This window comes from Gobio gobio, assembly GCF_949357685.1.
Source record: "Gobio gobio genome assembly, chromosome: 8".
Lineage (NCBI taxonomy): Eukaryota > Metazoa > Chordata > Actinopteri > Cypriniformes > Gobionidae > Gobio > Gobio gobio.
Genome location: NC_137114.1, coordinates 27,221,498 through 27,245,017, shown reverse-complemented (window position 1 = coordinate 27,245,017; position 23,520 = coordinate 27,221,498). Strand labels below are relative to the sequence as shown.

The window sequence follows — 23,520 nt, the reverse complement described above, 5'->3', positions numbered from 1 at the left end:
TGGAAAATTAGCCTGATTTAAAAAAATAGTGTCGTGTTCCTTTAAACTTCCTATTCAAAGATTCATGAAGTTTTCACATAAATATTAACCTGTTTAATCCCACCGGTAACAATTGTGACCGTGTCTTTTTTCTTATTTCTGAAAGCTCTAAAAGTGTTGTTGTTGGCTCTGGGCAAGAAATTTAACTTTTAAATGAAAAAATAGATTGTCTTGATTAAAATGTATCAATGTCATGTGACTAGCGTGAAAGGTCACATGACCAGATCAGTTTACTTCCTGCTTGCACATCTAGAAGATGATGTCTTCCTCGGACTACTACAAAAAGAAGTAAAACACTTTAATTAACAAATAGAACTACCATATTTTGTACATATATTCTTGAAATGGTCTACTACTGATATATTTAGAGAATTATATTCCTGCATATATATTTTGCTCGTAAGATGTGTACATTTGTTAACGGTCACAATTGTGACCAAAAGTATAACACAGTTTCAATTGAAACAACAGGTTTTAGGTGTTAATCCTAGTTATCATTTGTTTGTTTTTTTACACAGTTTAAAACTATCAGATGTGTTGGACCTCCTTGAAGAATGTGATCCTCCAAGTGCTGTGTGCAGCATAACCATCATCCCTACACTTGGAAAAAGTGGCAATTGAAAGTGATTGTGACAGTGATGGCTCAGATTGGGAGTACCAGGGTGAAACGGCCCATTTGCCAGGTAGATTATTGAATGGCGATGCAGATGTTCATGAAAAACAATTTATGTGCCCCATCCCATCACCTCCCCTAACTCAGAGGGCACAAATAAGCCTTTTTACAAAGTACGGCCCATCTTCAGTGCACTGAATGAATCTTACAAAATGATGCCATACCAAAAATGGTTATCGCTTGATGAAAGTATGATACCTTATAATGCAGGCATGTTTCCAAGAAATATATCAGGCGCAAACCAATCAGGTTTGGGTATAAGTTGTGGAGCATTTCATCACTTACAGGGTACATGTATCATATGGAGCCCTATTGCAGGGTGGTGTATGGTTTCCATGTCCTGGCTTCTGTTTTACATAAATTAATGAGCCTACCTCAGATGAGTTTGCCAAATGTGTTTGTATTATTGTATGTTTAAACATTGTGTAACATGAACAATAGAAATACATTTTTGAAGTAAATTCTAATCATATCTTATTCTTATATGTTGGATATGTTACTGTTATTTTAAATGTGTAAATGGGTCTAATTGAAGAATTTGAATGAATTCTGACTATGCTGTTTCCCACCGGTCACTATTTTGACCAAGTATTAAACCTAATATTTCACTAACTTAACCAACATAAAATCAAAGAAGGCATAAAGTTTGTGTGTTACGGAGGTCGGAGTAAATTGCATGTACTCAAATTGCAAGAAAGAATTTGGGATTAAACGATTTAAGCAGCACAACGGTTTTCAACATTGATAAGTCTTTTTTCTTTAGCATAAAATCAGCATATTGGAATGATTTCTAAAAAATACAAGGTCATACTGAACTTGCGTAATGGCTGCTGTAAATTTAGCTTTGCCATCCGAGGAATAATTTACATGAAAGATTCCTTCATACATATATTAAATGTTAATATATATATATAAAAAAAAAAAAAATGCTTCAAGACAACAAAATGATGTAAAATACTTTATTTCGACAACAATCAAAACAAACAAATCCCACGACTAGAAGAAGAAAAAAAAAAGTACATTCTTAAAATGACTCTTGTTGACAAATTGACTTGCTCCTGGTGAACACAGCATTAGGTATTCTGTCTGAAACAGATGGGCAAATTAACTAGTTTCCAAGCATCTCTATAATCATTAATTATTGAAAAATTCTACCACCGTATTCTAAATAAACTGCAATTCTAACATTTTAGTTGGAACACTGAAGTGCATCTATGCATCTTTTCTAGATTTACTTTATGAGAAGCAGTCTAAAGAAAACCCAATCTGTTGAACATCAGCATTCTTCATACACCCAAGCACAGAATAACAGACATACGTAAAGACTTTCAAGTTTAAGCCATAAACGAGGGAGAGGGAAAGAGAAAACTGACTATGCCAATCACATCAATAAGAACCCAAGGGGATCTTTGGCATCAGCTTTTTCAACACATTTTTATTGCCAAGACTGCATGACCAGCTTCCCATTCTTAAATGCATATAAACAGAATCATTCCATTTTGTTCCAAGACATCCAATAATATAGCCCCCCGCCCCCAATGACCAGTTCCTCAAAACGAGAGGTAGATGAGACATGGCCGCACAAAACCACACTTTGGCTCTCTCTGTTAAAACACACATGGCCATTCATCTAGAATGTCAAAGGGTGAACAGACTGAGGTTTGATTGCGAGTTAAGTTGCGATATAATGGTCAGGACAAGGCGATGTGTCTGGCCAGATCACAAGCACAGTTAAAGTGCCATATTTAATTAATCGCAGATACAGCAAAAGGAAGTCAGAGGCAATTTTGTGGGATCAATGAAATCAAGGATGTGAGATCAGTTTCGCTACTGATCAGGTACACATCTCAACAAACTGGTAGGCAGTCTCTCCTCATAGCAAACTTTTTTTGTCATTCCCCTACAAACCATCATCGCACAAGAGAAAACAACATGTACAGCAGACTTTCAATACAAGCATTATAAAGTGAAGGATGAGAAGCATGAACAAAAAAAACGGAGCTACATATATACATTTATACAAACATATGTATACACACACACTCAACAAAAACGTGCCTTTACAAATCTCTGTACAGGTAAAAAATATACAATTTCTGGAGAAAACAAATGAGCCCATGCGTTACTGTAGTTTTAGGTTTGTGACAATGAACATAAGGCCATTGCTGAAGCAGCATAAGCGTGTGGAGTTTATTTTCTCTAAAGAGGCACGTAAAGGGGAGGCACTGCCTGTGTCCCTGAACTACCAAACTCCGTTCCGTCTACAACATGCACGCGTTCATACACACTTTCACATTGTCATTTCCCTTCAGTCCCTCTCATAGCCAGCACGGAAAAAGAAAACACTGCAGAACATTTGGGAGATGATCCCCCGTCACATTGCTTTTAACTCAGGAATACCTTGAACTGAGTCCAAAGCAAGCACAACTTTCACCCATCATTTAGCATCTCCTAAGGTGCTGTACAAGTTGTGCCAGATGAAAAAAAGAAAGAAAATCACAAATGAAAAGGACGAAACATGGTCCACTGATATATTAAGGCTGTCTGTGAAGACCACTACCTGATAAGGACATAGGGGGGAAAAAAAGACGAAAAAAAAATCTCAACAAACTAAAAGTACTGAAATATATTTGGAACTAGAAAAAGTCAATTTTTCAAAATAAAAAAGATAAATAAATACAAAAAGAACTGACAGCACCAACTTCAGGGGGTCTGTATGAGCAGAAACAAAATGTTTATAATGTTTGCAACAACAACAAAAAAATCCTTGGTTTCACAGATCGCTGTGGTTAAAGTGTCTTGTAGGCCAGATAGTCTTGCATGGAGAAGGGAATGGGCAGCGTATAAACCTGCTGGGTGGGCATGACTCGTCGCAGGGTCATACGGCACAGGTGCTGGAGGCTCGCAATGCTGTGTGGGGAAGCCCAGAAATGCACACTGCCATCACGAGACCTGCGGGAGGACAAACAGAAGCACTTAAGTTTATTTAACTTGGCATTGAAACATTCCACTGTTTTAAGAAACTTAAAAAAACAAACAGACATCATGATCAAACTGGTTTGTACTGTGTTTATACCGTACTAGTCAATTGAACTGTCAGATTGCGGTCATGCAGAAAGTATAAGGGTGTGACAGCCAACTGATCGCAATTCATTTTATATATAAAGGAAGCTGCGGAATCCAGTTTGCTGCATTTTTTTTAAAATAACGGATCGTTCAAGATACAAGAAAGTGTGATGAATATATCTTTGGCATCATCCCAAAACAAGAACAGTGAGAAAGCAAGATAAAGATTTGATTATGTAGTAACACTATCCACCAAACAGATTCGTACCCAGCAGCCAAAACACTTCCGTCAGTAGAAAAGGCACAACAGAGGCCATTAGTGAGAGGGGCGATGGCTTGAGGACTCTTCTCATCGATGCTCCAGAAACGCACCAGCCTGAAAAATGAAAATACAAGTAGATCGTTTTATAATTTTTAAAGCACACAAAGCATGTAGTTCAAATAACTAGTGTATTTTATACACTAACATTCAAAAGTTTGGGGTCAGTAATACTTTCTTTAAAATAAATGAATATTTTTATTCTGCAAGGATTAAAGGAAATGAATAAACATTGACAGTAAATTTATTTATAATGCTACAAATGATTTCTATTTTAAAAAAATTTTTTTTTTTTTTTTTTTTTTTTACTTTCCTTTAATCAAACAACCCCGAAAAAAACACAAAAAATAAAAAAGTAGCACAACTGTTTTCAACATTTCCTGAGAATCAAATCAGCATATAAGAATGATTTCTGAAGGATCATGTGACACTGAAGACTGGAGTAATGATGCTGAAAATTCAGCAGGAAATAAACAGCTATTATTATTATAATATTTCACAATATTACAATTTTTTTGATCAAATAAATGCAGCCTCGGTGAGCATAAAATGAAAGTAGTGTAATTTAATTTGTACCTAAAAACAAAATCATACATGAAGTAATGTAACTTTCTTTCTCCGCCATTTTGTAGAGCACAAATGGTTTAATTCACTCAGTACGAGAGAGACGCCTCCACCCAGAGTCGGCAGGAGGCGCGGCGAAGGCAAACTAGGCGCCTCATAGTGATTAATGGATGTCATATGAGAGGCATGTGATCTTTCCCAGAAAGAGGCCCTGCTACAAATCACACACTCTTTCTTGAGCCCCTATCGCTTAAAGCAAGCTACTAACTGCAAAACTAACTATCAACATCGTGTTGAGGGCAAAAAACCAACTAGTTGCATAATCTTACCTGTCATCAGTGACGCTGGCAATGTGCCGACCATCATGACAAAATGCGACAGAGCGAACCCATCGATCATTTGCTCCTCCTGCAAATATGGGGGAGGGAGGAGGGAAGAGATGCCTGGGGAAGATAAGAGATCAGTCAAACAACATGAGCTTAAGGCAAGCAAAAGTTTAGAAAGAAAAAAATTTGGTGGTAGAGAAAGTCACATACCCCAGCTCGAACAGGACAGTGGCTGCATGAGGGTCCCACACTATGACACGGGTGTCGTAGGAGGCGGTGGCCAGCAAGGCCCCGTCAGGAGAGAACTCGCAGGACACCACATCGTTATGATGGCCCTCCAGCTTTCGGATCAGAGTGTACTTATCCATGTCCCACAGGAAGACCTGTAATGCAAGAGACATGCGTTATAGCCTACTGTGTTTTTCCACGCCGATCAGAGACAAAGATTTCAAACAAAGAATTAATTCAAATTAAACAATAAGATCAAAATTTGCTCAGTGTCATTTAAGGCAAATCTTAAGCGCTACAAACCAAACCCAGTAAAAGGTAGCACATGCCAAAGAAACAGCAAGGCTTAGTTGCACAAAACTGCACAAATGTCAATCTCTAGCAAGACTTTAAATTACATCACTGCTCAATTTTTTCAAAATTAAAATGCAAACACTACAGGGTACATATCAAATTATATTTATTAAAACATTTTTCCAAGAATTACTACATAATGTGGAAATTAAAAATAAATAAATAAATAAATAAATACAAATAAGTAGTAACTTAAGGTAACATAATGTTACTCCACTGGCATCCCCTTTCAGTTTTAGTTCACTTGAGTTTACAATAGGCTTGCACCGCGCCGGCGGAGGCCTACGAAGAGACACAGATACTGCAAGAGAAGAGAACATTTGATGGCCAAAAGGTTGACGCCTTTGGCAAACACACAATACAGACACGTCACAACTGCAAACTCTACTAAAGAATCAACCATGAGTTTCTAGTGCTTATAACTTTCTAGTGCTTCTTTTGCTCCAGCACAATATTTTTTTATTTTAGAAAGGGTTAAGCTGCGGTCACAAGCTGTTGGCAAATTTTGGATGATATCTCGATTTGACAATAGACAATGCGGAAGGGAAGTTTGACCACAAAATTTAATTAAATGTGATCACACCTTAAAGGGATAGCTCCCCCAAATTCTTTATTCACCCTCAAGCCATCCTAGGTGTATGACATTCTTCTTTCCAAGCGAATACAATCAGAGTTATATTAAAAAATGTCCTGGCTCTTCCAAGCATTATAATGGCAACCCAAAATTTGAAGCCCAAAAAAAGTGCATTCATCCATTATAAAAGTAATCAACACGGCTACACTGGGTTAATAAAGGCCTTCTGAAGAGAATCGATGGTTTTTTTTGTAAGAAAAATAACCATATTTAACACATTATAAAATAAAATATCTGGCTTCCGGCGGACAGCCTTCTGTATTCAACTTACGAAAGTGTAACTGTTGCAACGATGACGTCGACGTAGCGCAAGTGTTTTGAACTGCGAGAAGCACTACACTTTCTTCATAAATTGAATACGCATAATACATTTACCTTATTACGAGTTAAATATGGATATTTTTCTTACAAAAAACCCATTAATTTGCTACAGGAGGCCTTAATTACTGTTAACCCCCCGATAATGGATGGATACACTTTTTGGTCTTTAAATTTTGGACTGCCATTATAATGCTTGGAAACATTTAATATAACTCTGATTGCATTTGCTTGAAAGAAGAATGTCATATACACCTAGGATGACCTAGGTGTGAGTAAATTATGGGATCATTTTAATTTTTGGGTGAACTATCCCTTTCAACAGTGTATTTCTGAGTGCCAAGTAGTCAAGCTCCATGTAATATTAGAGAAACATTTTTGGTTATTTTTCATAAGCTACAGACATTGCACTTGAGCAAAGGTGTGCATATTATTCAATAGCTATTTGCAATTTAAACACTTTGGTGTTGGTGAAGAAACTACAACGGTGTGTAAACAAGGCTAATTTACCATTTTCTCTAACTTTGCAATGTGAGATGAAAGGGCTTCAGGGTGCATGACTACTGCCAGCATTCAATACTAAGACAAGCCAGATATCTTTCACATGGAGGGAACATTATTTTGGTTGTACTAGTGAAATTTTACCTACTGTAGGAAAAATAAATGCATTAATAAGTGGTACCTTATAAATTAGGAAAACATGCTGTTGTTTGCTAAAGCTCTTGACATCATTGAAACAGACTCTGCTTTGAGAACACGATAAATTGGGTTATTCACAAATGGAAAACAAAATGCGCTTTCAAATAGCAAATGCAACCAGCATGGAAAGTACCCACAGGTCTTGCTTCATGCATGACGCAACAGGGAATGATAAATTTGTGTAAACCTGTTTTCCCGATTGGACTAATTCCTCATTAGAGTGACATTATCAATCTGTTGAGGCACAAGGAGCCCTTTCATTGCTCACACATGCAAACAATGCTCCCAATGCATCCCCCACCCCAAATATTAACTCCATTACAAAAACGTCTGACTAGGGCATTACGTACAGAAAAATTGACCAGCGACCGAGCATTGCGACTCAAGGGTGTAGTGAGTTCGGTTAACAAAGGGTACTAATGAGTAGGAAGGGGCTCTACTGGCTGGCTTGTGTACACATACAGCACACACAATGCCTAGCACTCCCGTTTTAGGGGTAAATGTGGAGATAATAGGAATGCTACTGAATATAGAGATGGAAAGGAAATAAGGAAGTACATATGGGTAGGGGGTAGGCGGGGAAGGGGATCTCACTGTCAACTCTTCTGAGAGATAAGGTAAAAGAAGTGAGAACGGTGACAGCGAGAGTTAGACAGACAAGGAGCAGAACCTACGTACAGGAAGCCCTTGTGGGCAGGAGCATGGAAGCCCCTGGGGCGTGGGCACGGGCACATGAGTGTCCAACGGGGGCCGCGATGGCAGCCGTGCCCCGCGTGGTCCGCACCGGCTGCTCTATATGTCAGCGCGGCGCTTCCCTCAAAATCACTCAAACACAGAGCTCTGCCATCACCTGGGACAGGGAAAGCAAGACACTTATGGACACACACAACCGTACAGTTCAATCACTGCAGCCTGTTCATAGGTGGAGAGTTAGGATCCAGAAAGACTCTGGTTTCAGAGACGTCTTACTGACGGCTGGAAAACTTTGCTTGTTGTGCCATAAGGGCTTTCACACGCAACTAGTATGACAATTGTGTTTTTTTTTACAACTTTAAATAGACAAGTCTATTTATTTGGTCAAAAATACAACATTATGTCCTCTATTATCCAGTCTTCAGTGTCACATTCCTTCAGAAATCATTCCAATATACTGATTTGGTGCTCAAGAAACATTTTTTTCTTTCTTTCATAAATGTTGTAAAAATCTGTGCTGCTTAATATTTTTGTGGAAACTGAAACATTTCAGGCTTTTTTAATGAATAGGAAGTTTAAATCTTTAGGGTGGAGAAGAATTATGAGCTTTTTGCATTTCTATCTACATGTGCACAATAATCAGGCACCCATTTGTTTGAACAACAGCAAACCAGAAATCAAAACTACAGGCAGGGTTTATAGAAGCAGGTTATGGCACTGAGCATTATGATAAAGATTCATTTAGCATTCATTGATTGGTCTTAGAATTATTAACAACACACCAAGAAAACACACCAAACAGGTAGTAATAAAGAGGAGGAAAGAACTCCAAAACATACCGCTTTGCCAGCGCCAACAGAACAAAGGACCGATGAATCAGGTGAGAAAGCACTGCAGTAGACCCAGTTTTGATGACCACGGAGTACTTTCACCATGTTACCTATTTAGACAAACAATTTAGATCGTTTATGGTATGGCAATAGCTGTAGCTAGCTTTCTGTTAACATTTTTAGTTGTTACCAAATAATTTCATAGCACAAAAAGAGAAATGTTAAGAAAACTTAAGTTACATTTTACATAAACTTCCCACAAACACTGCAGAATAAAAGCCTTAATCTGAATACAAAATGTATCCCTTGAAAACAATGCTGACGCACAGGGAACAATGAAACAAATTTACTTAATCTAGTAGCTAAGTTTCTTAGCTACAATCTCAATGGTGTCCACTTTGAGACTGGAGGAAATTAAGCTGAACTCTGGCCAACATTCCTTCATGATTAGTTAAAAAAAACCCTCCATTTTATCTCACAGTTCCCAGCATATAAATAAGATTCCTGTGATCCTATTAAAAGCAAGTCTGTCCTAGGATTTCATAAGAAAAAAGAGAAAATATCAGCAAACATTCCTTTGGGCTTGGCATCCAATTATTTTCCAACAACCCCCCCCCCACCCCAAAGTGCTAGAATCTTCGAGAGGGTGTGCACATGCAGGCTTCAGCGTGCGAGTGTGTGTGTGATGAACTCCATGGAGATACGAAAATAAAAACAAAGCAGGCTGCTGTGCAGGAAACTTCAACTGCAGAGACTTTTCAGTTTGGGGTTACGCACTCAGACTTAGCATGTTAATATTATGTAAAGCACTTGCACAAAAAGTTGTCATTTTAATATACAAATTACTCCAATGTGCCAAATTACTCATACAAAATCAACACTTGTTCCTCACCGTCATCTTTGAGGTCCCACACACGTAGGGTCTTGTCTCTTGAGGCAGAAACCAGTACTAAACTCCCATCTGGGGCAAATGTCAGGTCCCGCACAATGTCTGTGTGGTCCATCAGGTTCAGCAATAGCTTTCCTGTAATAAAAGAAAACAAAATTGAGGGGGGAAAAAAAACACTGTTTAAAGCACAAAGTCCATGCTAATCGATACAAACTGTGTCAATGTTACATCAGTATCAACCTCTTAGGAGCTGTATTTCACACACACATTTCACTTTTTAGGAATTTTTTTGTTGTCTTAGGAATCAAAGAGAGAAGGATTATGTTTGGGGCTTTACACTTATTAAGCAGGTGTCAAAAAGGCATTTCCCAAGGCGTCGCAGAAACAGAGTAGGTTATACACCCGATTAAGCTCTTCATTTATAAGCAGTATCGAATTGCCTTGAGGCATATGGAAGTACAATCACTGACACTTGCCAGGCAAATCCGAAAGTAAATCCCTACAATTAGTTGCACCTACAGTGACTAAAAATCTTTAACATGTATTTCTGGAAATATAATTGGGGTTTAGTAACGGCCTATTTGCAAACTGTTTAATGTGATAACATACATTCATTTAGCTCTGTGAATGACGGGTATATATGGCACAAATCCTGTCGAGATACTGTACAATAGACTGCTATCAGATTTCCAGAACGTTTTCAGAGCGGAGAAAAAAATATAATGGCAGTTGGAGGAGGAGTCTCGCACCCTGAAAGAGCAAGTCTGCTGGGTAAATTTATGGCATTGCGGTTTTAGTTAGAAGGGAGGTGGAGTCATCCACTGAAGAAAACATCTCTATCCCCTCAGAACAACCAATGGTGATGTCCGTACAGGACCTGCCCACCTATTAATACATGATGCAGCTGAGCAAAAATTAATTATATAACTGAAGAGCTGCCAGTTCTCTGAAGTCAACAACTACCTCTCAGTTTTAGATTCTCCAATAGCAGATTCACATGTTATGATCATTAGAACTGTGAAAACTGATCGGAGGCACAAAAGCAGAACCTCAGTGACCAAGGAACGAATGCCAAAGCAGTTCAAAGGTTCAAAAAGTAGAGAGATGTACTGTGAAAGGGAGAGCGCACCTCAAAGGTTGAGCAAATATGTACTAAAAATAATTTATTACTAACTGACGACTGCATAAAAATACTAAAAAATTGTCAGGTGGTGTATACAAGAGACACATTTGGAAAACAATGACATGACAAAAAGGTAGGGCTCAAGATCATGTCAACACGTTATATAACCCCTACCTCCCCTCTCTCTTACACACACACACGCATCTGTTGGGAAAATGAAAAACAGGAAGCGGGCATGCAGAAGTGTTAAGAGAGGGCAGCATGGCTGGACTGTGATTTATAAAACATTTACTCAATAGCGCAGAAGCATCAATAAAAAAAAACCAACTCTATTAACCCACCAGTTTATTAGTATTAATTGTTAGGATTATGTTTGTTTTTAACGCCATGCCAGCTTGTGTGGCTATTTTCATGGCGAGAAAAATGTATGGTAAAACTATATCAGGTCTTTACTAAAAGCTCTAAAACTATATTTGGTTTAACTTTGTGTTTACATAATCCTAAGAGTTGCTTTTGAAGAAATTAACAGTCACAGGGTTCCCACTCTTTTTCAGCAACCATTTTCCAGGACATTTTCAATTTTACTACGACGGGAATAAAAGACAAGGATCGTACCAAATATTGCTCTTTAAAAGGCGTACAGTTTATTGCCATGACTTAACTATAACATATTTTTTAATATGAGCTCTTAAAGGCACAGTATGTAAGTTTTCACCTCTTATTCAAAACAATAACAAAGGCGTCGTGAATGAGCATGGAATCATGGGAGTTGTCATCTTCACCTCCACTGCTGATGGAAAGCGATTTGATGGGACTTGGGCAGAAATCATGTTCATGGATGAGCTAATGTATTAAAGTTTTATTAAAGTTGATGTGGTATGAATTCCAGGATGTGGCAGATTCAAATAATTAGACTAATCGTATTGAGTTAGCCTCTATATAACAATGATTCGTTTTATGTCGATAAACCAGTATAAAACACATACTATATAAGTAAAATCAAAATTGTGATTCGGTAACTTCATAAATTGAGCACTTAATAGGATTAGCTAACTGCTGCAAGTGGCCACACAAGACTAAACAAACTCAGCATTTCTGAACATAGCATTTTCTGTAACTAGCGGTAATTGTTTGGCCCAGCGATAAACTATTTATACTCCACTAAAGAAATAACTTTTTTTTTTATGGACAACAGCAATATTTTCCTGTTCATTTCCCCTAATTTTCCATCTGTTTTCCAGGACTGGAAAATTTGTAATCTATTTTCCAGGTCCAGTGGGAACCCTGCAGTCACCTGGACTAATGCCACATGACCTGCAGCCTCACTACTACAACTTTTCCCAGTTGCTTAAACTGATTAACACACTAGATTAGTCTGTGATGCTTGAGTCTGACACCCCGAGAGGACCCTCACCTGTATAGACGTCCCAGATTTTGATGCGGCCATTGTTGAGGCCGGTGGCAAGCAGCAGCTGGTCCTGGCCGAACTTGAACCGGTGCCATTCAATATTAACGCAGCGACTTTGCTTCTCGGGAACAGAAGAGCCGAAGGCCAGGCCCCACACAATGTCACCACAGTCGATGGTGTGCTCTCTGGGCTCGCCTGGCAGCAGACTGCCCTCACTGTTCTGCCGGGAGAGTCGTCGAGGACCTGCACTGCTCGACCGATCTTCCTTCCTTACAGAACTAGGGTGAGGGAAAGAGGAAAAAATTATTGCGGCGTGTTGGTGTGAGAATAATGTCTCCTCCGCTCGATGTAAACAGATAAATTATCTTTGATAAATTAAGAACAGCATGTGTTACTTCTTAAAAAGGTTATCAAGAACGTCTGTTGAAATATGCTGAACATTTTAACTCTTTGGGATATTTGAACCCTAAGTAAACTCCCAGTCTAAGAGATTACAGAAGTGTTGCATCAACTTTGACCCATTTAACGTCACTTGCCCAATTCTACAAGCTCTTGTTCATTAAATGCATCAAGTGTGAGGTTCTAGAATCATTACAAGAAGTTATTGTGTGAATACAAAGCAGGCGCTGCAGAACTGAAATAGATAATGCGTGCCACGTGTCCGCTCAAGCTTTTTATGGCACAGTGGCTTCCTTCTGCTTTAATATTAAAGGAACAGTTCACTCAAATGAAAAATCTGTCATTACTCACCCCCCATGTTTATATTCATTTTTTATTTATTTTAGTGCATCACGTTAAACTAAATAAAAATTAGCAATGTTGCCTTTGCAACTAGCCAAAATAATTGTATTTCACCAGTCTATAATAACCCTGACTGTGAATTATTTTAGTTCAGTAATAACCATTCCTAACTAAACTTAATTCATCTAACAGCTGCCACGTGAAATCCTTTGTGTATATAACTACTAATAAAGTTACTACACTTTACTGTATAACAACTGAAAAAAGTTTTACAATACCATGCTTCTCTTTTATGGACACATGTAGAAACTGTTTGTTTTACTTGCAACTATTGTAAATTCTCTGTTAAACTTTTACCCTGTCTGCATAGTTCATGTTGCAATGTTATTTTTGGTGTTTTTATGAAGGCTACTAGCATGAACAAGTCAGAAAAAACTGTAATAAAAGCACAAGATTTTTTGTTTTTTTACATTAATGCAAAATAAGATTTAATATACTGACCGCGGAAAGAAAAGTTGGATAGATAATTTTGCACCCAGCTCTATTTACATTCATATTGGCAGAGGAAAGTAAATAAACAGCCCAAAAAGTTGCTCAGTTCAAGGCAAGTAGCCAAAGGGCAATGATGTGAACCTCATAATGAGGACTTCACATTCAGAAGAGGACAATGGCTGGTTGGCAGGGCTGCACGCTCCACAGTGGTCTCTAAATCCACAGGGTAAGGTGAGATGATGACTGGTGACCTACGCTGTGCCGCTGAATGCTACACAAGCCCAAACACTGGGCAACACCGTGGCATAGCCACCATGTGAAAGCCCAGAGGACTAGATCAGACAACCAGCACACGCGTAGACTGCCTTTGTCAGTCCATCAACACACAAGCTGTATTGTAACAATTCACCATAGTGGGAAACAAAGAGGTCAGTGTGTATACTCACAAGCTGGCTAAGCATGTTTTCCATGGTACAAGCCTCACAATTCGATGCCCTTGAGACCAAGCAAAGTAGGAACCATCAGGTGCAAAAGCTACAGTCCAAGTCTCCCGTCCAGACTTCTGGTCAAAGGGTGCAACTGGAGGTAGGAGCTCCCCGATGAACTTAGCTTTACCTGTTGCAACAGAAATCACATTTTAAGCCTTTAAAACTTTTCGTAAAACCAAATGTTTAACTAGTTGGCAGACAACTTTATATTACAGCAAATGTGTGTATGAATTCATAGCTTTGAGTTATATCCTAACTGCAATTTCTATTCTATTTTTTGCAAATAAAAACCTATTAAATTGATTTAAATATTTTTTTAAATAGATAGTTCACCCAAAAATAATAAATTCTTTCATAATTTCGTAAATTTACTTACCCTGACGTTGTTCCAAACTTGCATGACTTTTTTTTTTTTTACAAGAAGCTATGTTTGTAACCAAAGAGTTTTGACTCCTTGACTTCCAGTTTATGGAATTTTGCTAAATATACATGTAAATGATGAGAGAATTTTCGTTTTTGGGTGAACCGTCCCTTTAAATCTATTTAAATTATACTTAGGGACTGTTTTAACAAAAATAAAAGTTATGTTGTGTAGCATTTATGTTTGTGTCACTAGCTAGTAAGCAATCAAGTAGTTGAATTTCACTAATAACTATTCATTAGGTATCAGTACTTATTACAAGAGTGAATATGCTACAATTTAACGCATAACGTACTAGTAATCAGTTAAATGTCCGAACTAATAATCCTGCAGAATTAAATGACAAAAAATGAACAATTTGTTACCAGCGGCAACAATGAAAGTTACTTTTCACTAGGATAGCAACAAGAAGTAACATTAGTAGGCTACCTCGTGATACGAGGCACACTATGAATACGCCGATGATATTAGAATATTTCTCCTACAATGTTATTGTTTATATAATTAACACAAGCGTAAACGTGTTCACATGGTGACTCCCTGGTGTGTTGAGTCATTCAGAGGGTCTGACGGTGGGGGAGGGTGTCGAAGCAATATGGGTGTGAACGTGGGGCTCAAGAAACCACGAGCATAACTAAAATAAATGTCATTGTTTGACAGTGTTTAACATTGTCCAATTTTAATGGCCATATATAAAGTATGCGTTTCGTATATGATTAATATGTATAGACAAACACTGAAATGAGTAACGTTACTTTAGCCGCATTAATTCATAGCTGCACAAATGTAAATACCGGTAACTTACGCAATATATAAAGGAATGCACGAGTTTAAAAGAAGAAACTAAAAATCAAGACCCTCCCCCATTCAAAGCAGCGGTGAAGAATAAAAAAACTCACCTATTTCATTTTCGTTGACAAAATCTGGGAAGCTTGCCATCTAAATCGAAGCGAGTCTCTTCAATCTAAATCTTCTTGGTTAACGAAATAAATGCGTTAAAATGATTTTCGAGTGTCTCCGATGAGTCAAATGCCTGGGAATGCGGTGCGTCGACGCAACGCTGCCTATATTTACATATACGACTGTTTAGAAAATAGACAATTTTTTTGTCTTTCAAGTACAACTTGAGCTTAATAAAAACTGGGATTTAAACAAAGAAAATGAGCGAATAATAGACTGGTCTGTTTAAACCGCGTTGCACCCAGCTTGAATACAGTGGTATAATGGCTGCGAGCGTCCTCCTAACGTTTCAAACACACACACACCGATGGGAGGGATATTCTAGCGACGTCATAAAAGTTGCCGAGGCAACGGAGCAGCACAGCTCTCTGATTGGCCCAACGCCGTTTACACGTGGCCTTTGATTGGCTGGTCACTCGAGAATATGAATGAAATGGATTCGTGGAATACGTGCTGATAAAGAGTGTGACGATGAAGCGCTAATCCAGTGGCGAATTTAAATCTTTGTCTCTGAAAGAGCAGCCAAATCTTAAATTAGCTGATGAAATAGCTTGAAAGGCTTCAGAAATTGAAAGTAAACTTTATTTCGTTTTATTACTGATCTATTGAGCTCGTGTTGTGATAAATTCCACTGAAGCACCTAGAGAACAAAGGAAGTTCTTCTTTTCTAGTATTTCTTTATAATGTTACAACGAAAATGCTAAGTATTTCTCTTATAATGTGGATGTCTTCAGCGTTATATTAAAAATTATATTGTTCTTCAAAATTTTACTTTGAAAAAATCTGAATAATTTACCAACAGTTAACACCTTAGGTAGTTCATTCTCTGAAGAATACAATAACAAGATATATGTTCATTTTTATCTCCACCTTAATGGTACAGTTGCATATAAATTGGGCTATTGTCATTTTTCTTACAATAAATCCATACATGTATATTATTTTATTATATTATATAAAAAATGCTGCCATGACCATGCTGGAGGTAAACCGGGAACACTGTAAAAAACATTTAATTATTTAGTTGTAAAAATAAAATAACAATTATTGGAGAATGTTTACCAAGAAAATACTCATTCTACTTCAAAATTTCACATTTAATTATGTGTTACTTGCCGTGTCTTTGTAATTATTTGTGAAATTAAAAAACAATATTGCACTCTAACACAAAAGAGATTAGGTTGTACATTGAGCAGACAAGAAAGAAGGTCAGCTGTTGCCAGTGAGTTTTACAAAGCCCTGAAATAGGAGAAAATGGCCAGAAATCAGTCTCTTCAGCATTTCACAGCTTTGACCTCAGGTTGAAACAAGCAGTCCAGCCCCATTCCTGTGAATTGCTAGAAGCCATACGATAACCTGAAACATACTGAAAGAAAACGAGGTTAGATTTGAGACTAAATTGTATGTATTTGGCCTCAAAGAAAAGACAGTAAAAGTTGGAAAGTGTGTTCCTATTTTAAATGCAAAATAGATGATGGATCCAAAAACAGGTGGTTCCTGTAAAACATGTTGTAAAGAGCTGAAAAGAAAGACACAAATGCGAAAGCTATAGACATGGTTTGGAAGAATTATTGGTTTTCACAATGAATCTGCACTTGCAATTTTCTTGTCATGGTAAAGTGATGTGAACTATTGACTTTTAGACAATTTGTGTGTTGAATTTATTATGGGTGGGGGGTGAAACTGTTTCTAAAGTTTCTGATTATGCAATAAGGCTCCCAAGGCCAAACTGTGTTATGAATATAGTAAAGGATAAAGTTTGTTGTCAGGCATGACACGCAATGGACTGACTATTCACTGAACACCAGAGCCTCAAAGCCCTGAAGGGATAGTTCACCCAAAAACAAACATTTTGTCATCACCTGTATGAATTTCCTTCTTCGGTTCTTCTATATTTTAAAGAATGTTGGTAACCAGACAGTTGACGGTAGACATAGTCAGAAAAAAAATACACTATAGAAGTCAATGGCTACTGTCAACTGTATGGTTATCAATGTTCTTTATATATATATCATCTTTTGTGTTCAACAGAAGAAAGAAACTCATACATGTTTGGAACAACATGAGTAAATGACGGTTAGTACATATTAAAATAATCTTTCTTCTAGAAGATGCTATGGTTTTATATCAAGTATTTAACACACATGAGCCAGAAGATTCTGTTAGCACAGTTGTGATAAAACAATAATGTATGATTAATTAATAATGTTGTGATATCATCTTACAGTTATGTTTGTTCTCCTTCTCTATATGGGCTTATAGCTAATGGATTTGGATCAGTGTACAAAGATGATTATCGACAGAGTTTTGGAATAAGATATCTGGTTCAATAGAAGTGCATGTTTATTTCTTGCCAGATCATTATGTGTTAAAGAAGGAAGGGTTAACTTAGTGTGTCAAACAGATAAGTGTGTTAGATACAGGAAGATTTTCTTTTTCTTGCCATGTTGACTCACAATGCTTGATAGTGGAATGTTTTTATTTTGTCTTTGGGTGATAACTGAGGTGTCATGGAGTTGTTGGTTAGGGCTTTCTTCACGGTTGCCTAATTCCAAGAAATACCAGTTCACAGAAAGTTGGTCAAGGGTCTAAGTGGGTGGCCTGCCATAAGTAATAAACCAAGAATGGTAAATGATTTAAAAGAAAAATGTATGTAAATTAAACCTTAAAATGCAGCAATGTTGAAAAACCATAAAAATTATTTTGGGAAAAAACACATCCATTATAAGGGACTGTACTGCCCTCTACTGGTTGCATTTATATTGAACAGGGGGTTTCAACTTAAATGGGCCATTCTACACAATGTTTCAAAGCCAGAATTAGAAACATCTTTTAGAAACAAATTTCATATGTATGCAAATTGTATAATATCCAAGGTACACATTTCTAGTAATTGTGCAGTTAATTCTCATATTGTATTTTCAGATTTCTTGCTATTTTATTAAAAAGCTTGCACAGGTAAATCAATAACAAATACAAATTTAACAATATCTCAAGTGTATTTTATGAGATGTGTTATATTTTGAATCCAATTTTTATTTGTAAAAATCATAAAGTTCATCATACTGATTTCAAAGTTAAGGATTCATTAGTTTGAATATACATTGAACCAAACACTATAACATCTCAGTTTTTTTTTTGACAAAACATTCCATGTTTCGGTAGTGACAGGGATGTTCTGGTAGCGACCACATCACATTACAGAATTTGAACTCGCATATTAAAATTGCATAATAAAAATATTATGGGGGAAAATAAACAAAATTTACTACAGTTCCCTGTTGAAAAAAATAATAATAAAGGACCACCTTTTTCTTAGGACCACCTTAGGACTAGCACAAACCAGCTTATGACCAGCTAAGGACCAGCTTAAACCAGCTCCCATTCTTCAAAACATATAGTGGGGAGTATTTGATACACTGCCGATTTTGAGGGTTTTCCTACTTACAAAGCATGTAGAGGTCTGTAATTTTAATCATAGGTACTCATCAATTGTGAGAGACGGAATTTAAAAAAATCAAGAAAATCACATTGTATGATTTTTAAATAATTAATTTGCATTTTATTGAATGACATAAGTATTTGATCACCTACCAACCAGTAAGAATCCCGGCTCTCACAGACCTTTCAGTTTTCTTTAAGAAGCCCTCCTGTTCCCCACTCATTACCTGTGTGAACTTGTTACCTGTATAAAAGACACCTGTCCACACACTCAATAAAAAAACAGACTCCAAACTCTCCACAATGGCCAATACCAGAGAGCTGTGTAAGGACAATAGGAATGCAGCTTGGAGAGAAGGCAACAACTGTTGCCGCAATTATTAGAAAATGGAAGAAGTTCAAGATGACGGTCAATCGCCCTCGGTCTGGGGCACCATGCAAGATCTCACCTCGTGGGGCAACAATGATCATGAGGAAGTTGAGGGATCAGCCCAGAACTACACGGCAGGACCTGGTCAATGACCTGAAGGGAGCTGGGACCACAGTCTCAAAGAAAACCATTAGTAACACACTATGCCATCAAGCCAGCGCATGTCCAGGTCCATCTGAAGTTTGTCAATGACCATCTGGATGATCCAGAGGAGAAATGGGAGAAGGTCATGTGGTCTGATGAGACAAAAATAGAGCTTTTTGGTCTAAACTCCACTCGCTGTTGGAGGAAGAAGAAGGATGAGTACAACCCCAAGAACACCATCCCAACTGTGAAGCATGGAGGTGGAAACATCATTCTTTGTGGATGTTTTTCTGCAAAGGGGACAGGACGACTGCACCGTATTGAGGGGAGGATGGATGGGGCCATGTATCGAGAGATCTTGGCCAACAACCTCCTTCCCTCAGTAAGAGCATTGAAGATGACAGACTTCTACATGCTTTGTAAGTGGGCAAACCTGGCAAAATCGGCAGTGTATCAAATACTTGTTCTCCCCACTATATATATATATATATATATATATATATATATATATATATATATATGGGCCATTCTATTTATATATAAATAATATGTATATAATACATATACTTGAATATATATGTTGAAACCCCCTGTTCTGTTCAGTTAGCACAGCTGTTATATATACATTTATAATAAAGTTGTATTGTTATAAATCATTTTTGTAACAAGAATTTCTGTTGAATACTTGACTTTGTTGGAAAAAATGACATGATCAGACAGAGTACAACAATTTTATTATTTATTCCAATAGCTAATAAACATCTGGATTGTAAGAAAAGTCCAGAACTTGAAATAGTCTTAAGTGAATGATGTGATACTGAACAATCACATTTATTATAGGGCAAATAGATGAAGAGTCAAATTAATTAGGTGAGAATCATATTCTTCAAAAGAAAGGGGACAGAAAAAAGAAATGTATTTTACGTAAAAAATATAAATATTACATTCCACTAATTGTTAAGAGCCACTTAAAAATCATGTGGCTCGTACACGACTCTCTGAACACATACACTGATACACAGTTGATTTCGCCTCTATCTCTCCCATGTAAAGACGGAAGATGAAGAAGCAGATCTTGAAAACATTTTGGGTAAACACGCAAGGACATGTGATCAAGAAAAGGAACTTGGCTACATACTGAAGCAGATCATCCACAGTCCTTGAATGGTTCATATCAACCTAGGCTACCTAGCCTATTAATGAATATATGCGCTAAGAAGTTTTTTAGTTTTTTTAGTTGTGCTTTCAGCAGAAAGTGAAATGAGAGCAAGTTCCCTGAGTGAAATATGTCCAGAAATATGCTAACAAGAAGGATGGAAGGGAAAAACCTCACGCAGTCGTGCCTGTGAATCGCAGACGACGACGGTAGACGTTGGGAACATGGGCGCTGTGCTTGTACGCGTTACTACTCAACAAGGTTTTGCTCTTACAAAACCTTTGTTCTTTCAATTCACATCATTTTCAAAACAAATTGCTGACTAGTTGCTCTGTGCCATCCATAAAGATCAGAATCCCCCCCCCCCCCCCGTAAAAATACACCATGCAAATATGCATTTCATAATGGCTATTCAACTTCACAGAACATATAATTACTGTATATGCAATATACGTCATTGATGATGCTTATGGATACCTATAAATTTTTTTTAATAATGGCAAAAATCATATACTCACAAATTGATGATATAAACATGATAACTTCATTTACTGTACATAATGCCCTTTAACTAAAATTAGCAAGCTCCAATAGCCATTTCAGGAGCTGTGTCAGTAACATGGTGGAATCCAAAAAGTGTGCTTCGGCACATGTAATACTGTGACTAGGTGGTTTCAAGCTAACAGATTTACCAGTCGGACAATCTGACATACATAAAATACAAAGAAACATCATCACTGTCACACAGGGTCCTCCAATAGGCTACTTTACACTGAATCAATACTGGGATGCACAACACTAAAAGGAACATAGTGGCACATTCTTATTGGTGGATCACAGTTAGACCTCTGACCTTATGACATAGTCACATGACCTACTGGAAGCACAGCGTTAGGGTAAGTCATTCGGTGTGATTTGCAAAAAAAAGAAGCAAAGCCCACAGCAGCGTTTTGGTTGATTCAAGGACAGTATCATTCAAATTGTTCTCTGCTCATTCTGTTCAAAGATAACTAAAAAACATGTTCAGATGGCAACTATACTGGCTCAAACAAACAAATCTAAATCACTTTCACAAAGAAACAACTGAAAAAAAAAAGCATTCAAATATTTTATAAAACAGATATGGCAGTGCAAACATGAGGAGCAGGCCAATTTTTCAGTTGATCTGCAATTAGCCTTTCTCTTTTTGTGTAAAAATGACTCAGTTTTGGCATTGACTGTGCATTGCCTTACTTGGACAGAGACCACTTAAAAGAGGTCCTCTCATCTGAACGAACTCCATTTTGATTTAACTATGAAAAAGTAGTATGGAAATGGAATATTCAGCACCCTAAAATCACACCAGACTAAATGGAGACCTGAATAATGGTGTTTTTTCCTTAACAGCAATGATAAAGAAAGGAGGAAGCATTTCGAGCAATAAACGTGACAATCTGGGTCCATTCTTTGAGGAAATGCTGTTGATGTTTAATGTGCAGATTAGACTCTGAAAGCAGCAGAGTCCATTGAAATAAGGACATAGTTATATACTAATGTGCTGAAACAACTGACAGTTAATTGAGTCACTTCTGGACACTGTGGATAGTAATAAATCAATATTTGCCTCTTTTCTAATGGGGACAAGTCAAAATATAAGTGGGGAAAGAAATTCCTCAGGTAACTGATATTTTTAAACAGACATGATGATTAGATATACAAAAGTATGTAGGAAATCAGTATTATAGATGCTGAGTTTTACATATGAAACCAAAAATTAACAAACAGTTACAATACAATAATTATAATAGTAATCAAATGTAGGTAACAATAATCTTAGGCTTCCAAAAGGCTGCTACAAAATGATCATACAGTCCTGCCTCGGCTGGTCTGGGCGAGGCTGTTCCTCGTTTCGAGTCTGGGATTGCCTGCACTGGAGCCGCTGAGATAAGGAGCTATCAGCCATGGGTCATTCTGAGGTCACCATGGAAACCCTAATTTCCCAAGAGCACAGAGGAGGGATCTGGAAAGAAATGATTAAGAGGTTAGTTACAACTAGAAATCTATGTCAGTTAAAGGATTATTATACTAGTGGAACGGATATGAAGCACACAGCACAAAAGGAAAGTGAAGAATCTCACTGCATGAGCCACTCACCATGATAGTGGTTCCTTATGTGACTTCTCCTCTTCCTGTGCAGCCAATCGTCTGTGTTGACTTTCTTCATCTATATATATATATATAGATGATATATATATATATATATTTGTTAAAGCATTAATATTTTCAGCAATGTCAGCAATTTACTCTACCTAAGTAAATACACATTCAATTAACTCTTTCAGAACCATTTTTTTTAAAGTTTTATTTTATTTATAAAAAACATTGCCGCCAGCGTTTTTTTGATTTCTTTTTTTTGAAAATTTTGATTTCTCTGATCTACATTATGTGCATTTTTAATAAGTTTGAAGGCCAAAGTAACTTTCAAAACCATGTCAGTGGGCAGTAGATTATTTGACAATACCCCCTTAAAGATGAGCTCTGACTAGTCTTTTCATTTTCGTCTGTCCCTGAAAAGGGTTGGGAACTTTTTTTGACCAAAGAGCCATTTTTTTTCTTCATTTTTGGTAAATGCATTTTTCCAAAAGAGCCACAGTAAAAAATTATATAAAATTATTATTAAAAAGCTTTTTTTTTCAATAAAATGTCAACAGTAGTAATTATTAGGTCCATAACTAAAAACAAATAATTATGCAGCAAACAATAAATAAGTTGCAATATGGAATTAATTGTGCAGGGCTTTCACTGTGAGGTTGACCAACTGATGAGTATAAATCCTCTTGGTGTGTGTGAACGCCCACAGTGCTTACATCTACTATGTTTATGTTTATGTGAATACTCGACTTGGCATTTTGATATATTTCTGTGTTTATTTGGCCGTTTAGGCGCGCAACCGAAGACAAAGGCTAGTGCGCGTGTCCGTTTGTCCGTGTTGCGCTCGGAGTGCGCGCACAGCATCCTGTCAGAAATTCAGTTGTCTTTCGTGACTTATCATGCTTTTATTATTTATTTTATCATGACACTCGCGAACAGCACTGAACACACAACTTTAATATTATTATCATAAACTTGTCATTAACTTCGGTAGGCTGTACAACAGAGGAATTG

General features: G+C 37.2%; 2 protein-coding genes across 6 annotated transcripts in view; both read right to left on the bottom strand.

The window, feature by feature from the left end:
• Window positions 1–1,657: 1,657 nt before the first annotated feature.
• On the bottom strand, window positions 1,658–15,571 carry wsb1 (WD repeat and SOCS box containing 1). Its single transcript, XM_079823736.1, has 9 exons — window positions 15,205–15,571; window positions 13,843–14,011; window positions 12,170–12,441; window positions 9,636–9,767; window positions 8,753–8,853; window positions 5,198–5,370; window positions 4,991–5,104; window positions 4,047–4,154; window positions 1,658–3,664 (listed from the first exon to the last, which is right to left on the bottom strand). The coding sequence occupies exons 1-9, from the start codon at window positions 15,242–15,244 to the stop codon at window positions 3,502–3,504; spliced, it is 1,272 nt and encodes a 423-aa protein (XP_079679862.1). The 5' UTR covers window positions 15,245–15,571; the 3' UTR covers window positions 1,658–3,501.
• Window positions 15,572–19,935: 4,364 nt separating this feature from the next.
• cuedc1b (CUE domain containing 1b) overlaps window positions 19,936–23,520 on the bottom strand; it is a gene marked incomplete at its 3' end in the record, with an annotated part of 31,309 nt that continues 27,724 nt past the window's right edge. For 2 of the 5 annotated variants that reach the window (XM_079824598.1, XM_079824599.1), the window contains exons 10-11: window positions 22,510–22,579; window positions 19,936–22,375 (exon numbers count right to left, since the gene is read on the bottom strand). In XM_079824598.1, the coding sequence (XP_079680724.1) occupies window position 22,375; window positions 22,510–22,579 (71 nt within the window). Of the gene's footprint in view, window positions 22,376–22,505; window positions 22,580–23,520 lie in introns of those variants that run through there. The other 3 variants (XR_013817125.1, XR_013817126.1, XM_079824597.1) reach the window with 3 other exon arrangements.

What these genes read in the sequence shown, in the direction of transcription:
- wsb1 (XM_079823736.1), bottom strand. Translation starts at nt 15,244, where the DNA reads ATGGCAAGCTTCCCAGATTTTGTCAACGAAAATGAAATAG. An exon ending in TGTCAACGAAAATGAAATAG is followed by an intron (nt 14,012 to 15,204) that starts GTGAGTTTTTTT and finishes CTGTTGCAACAG; the next exon opens with GTAAAGCTAAGTTCATCGGG. An exon ending in GTGGGACCTCAAAGATGACG is followed by an intron (nt 8,854 to 9,635) that starts GTGAGGAACAAG and finishes TTGTCTAAATAG; the next exon opens with GTAACATGGTGAAAGTACTC.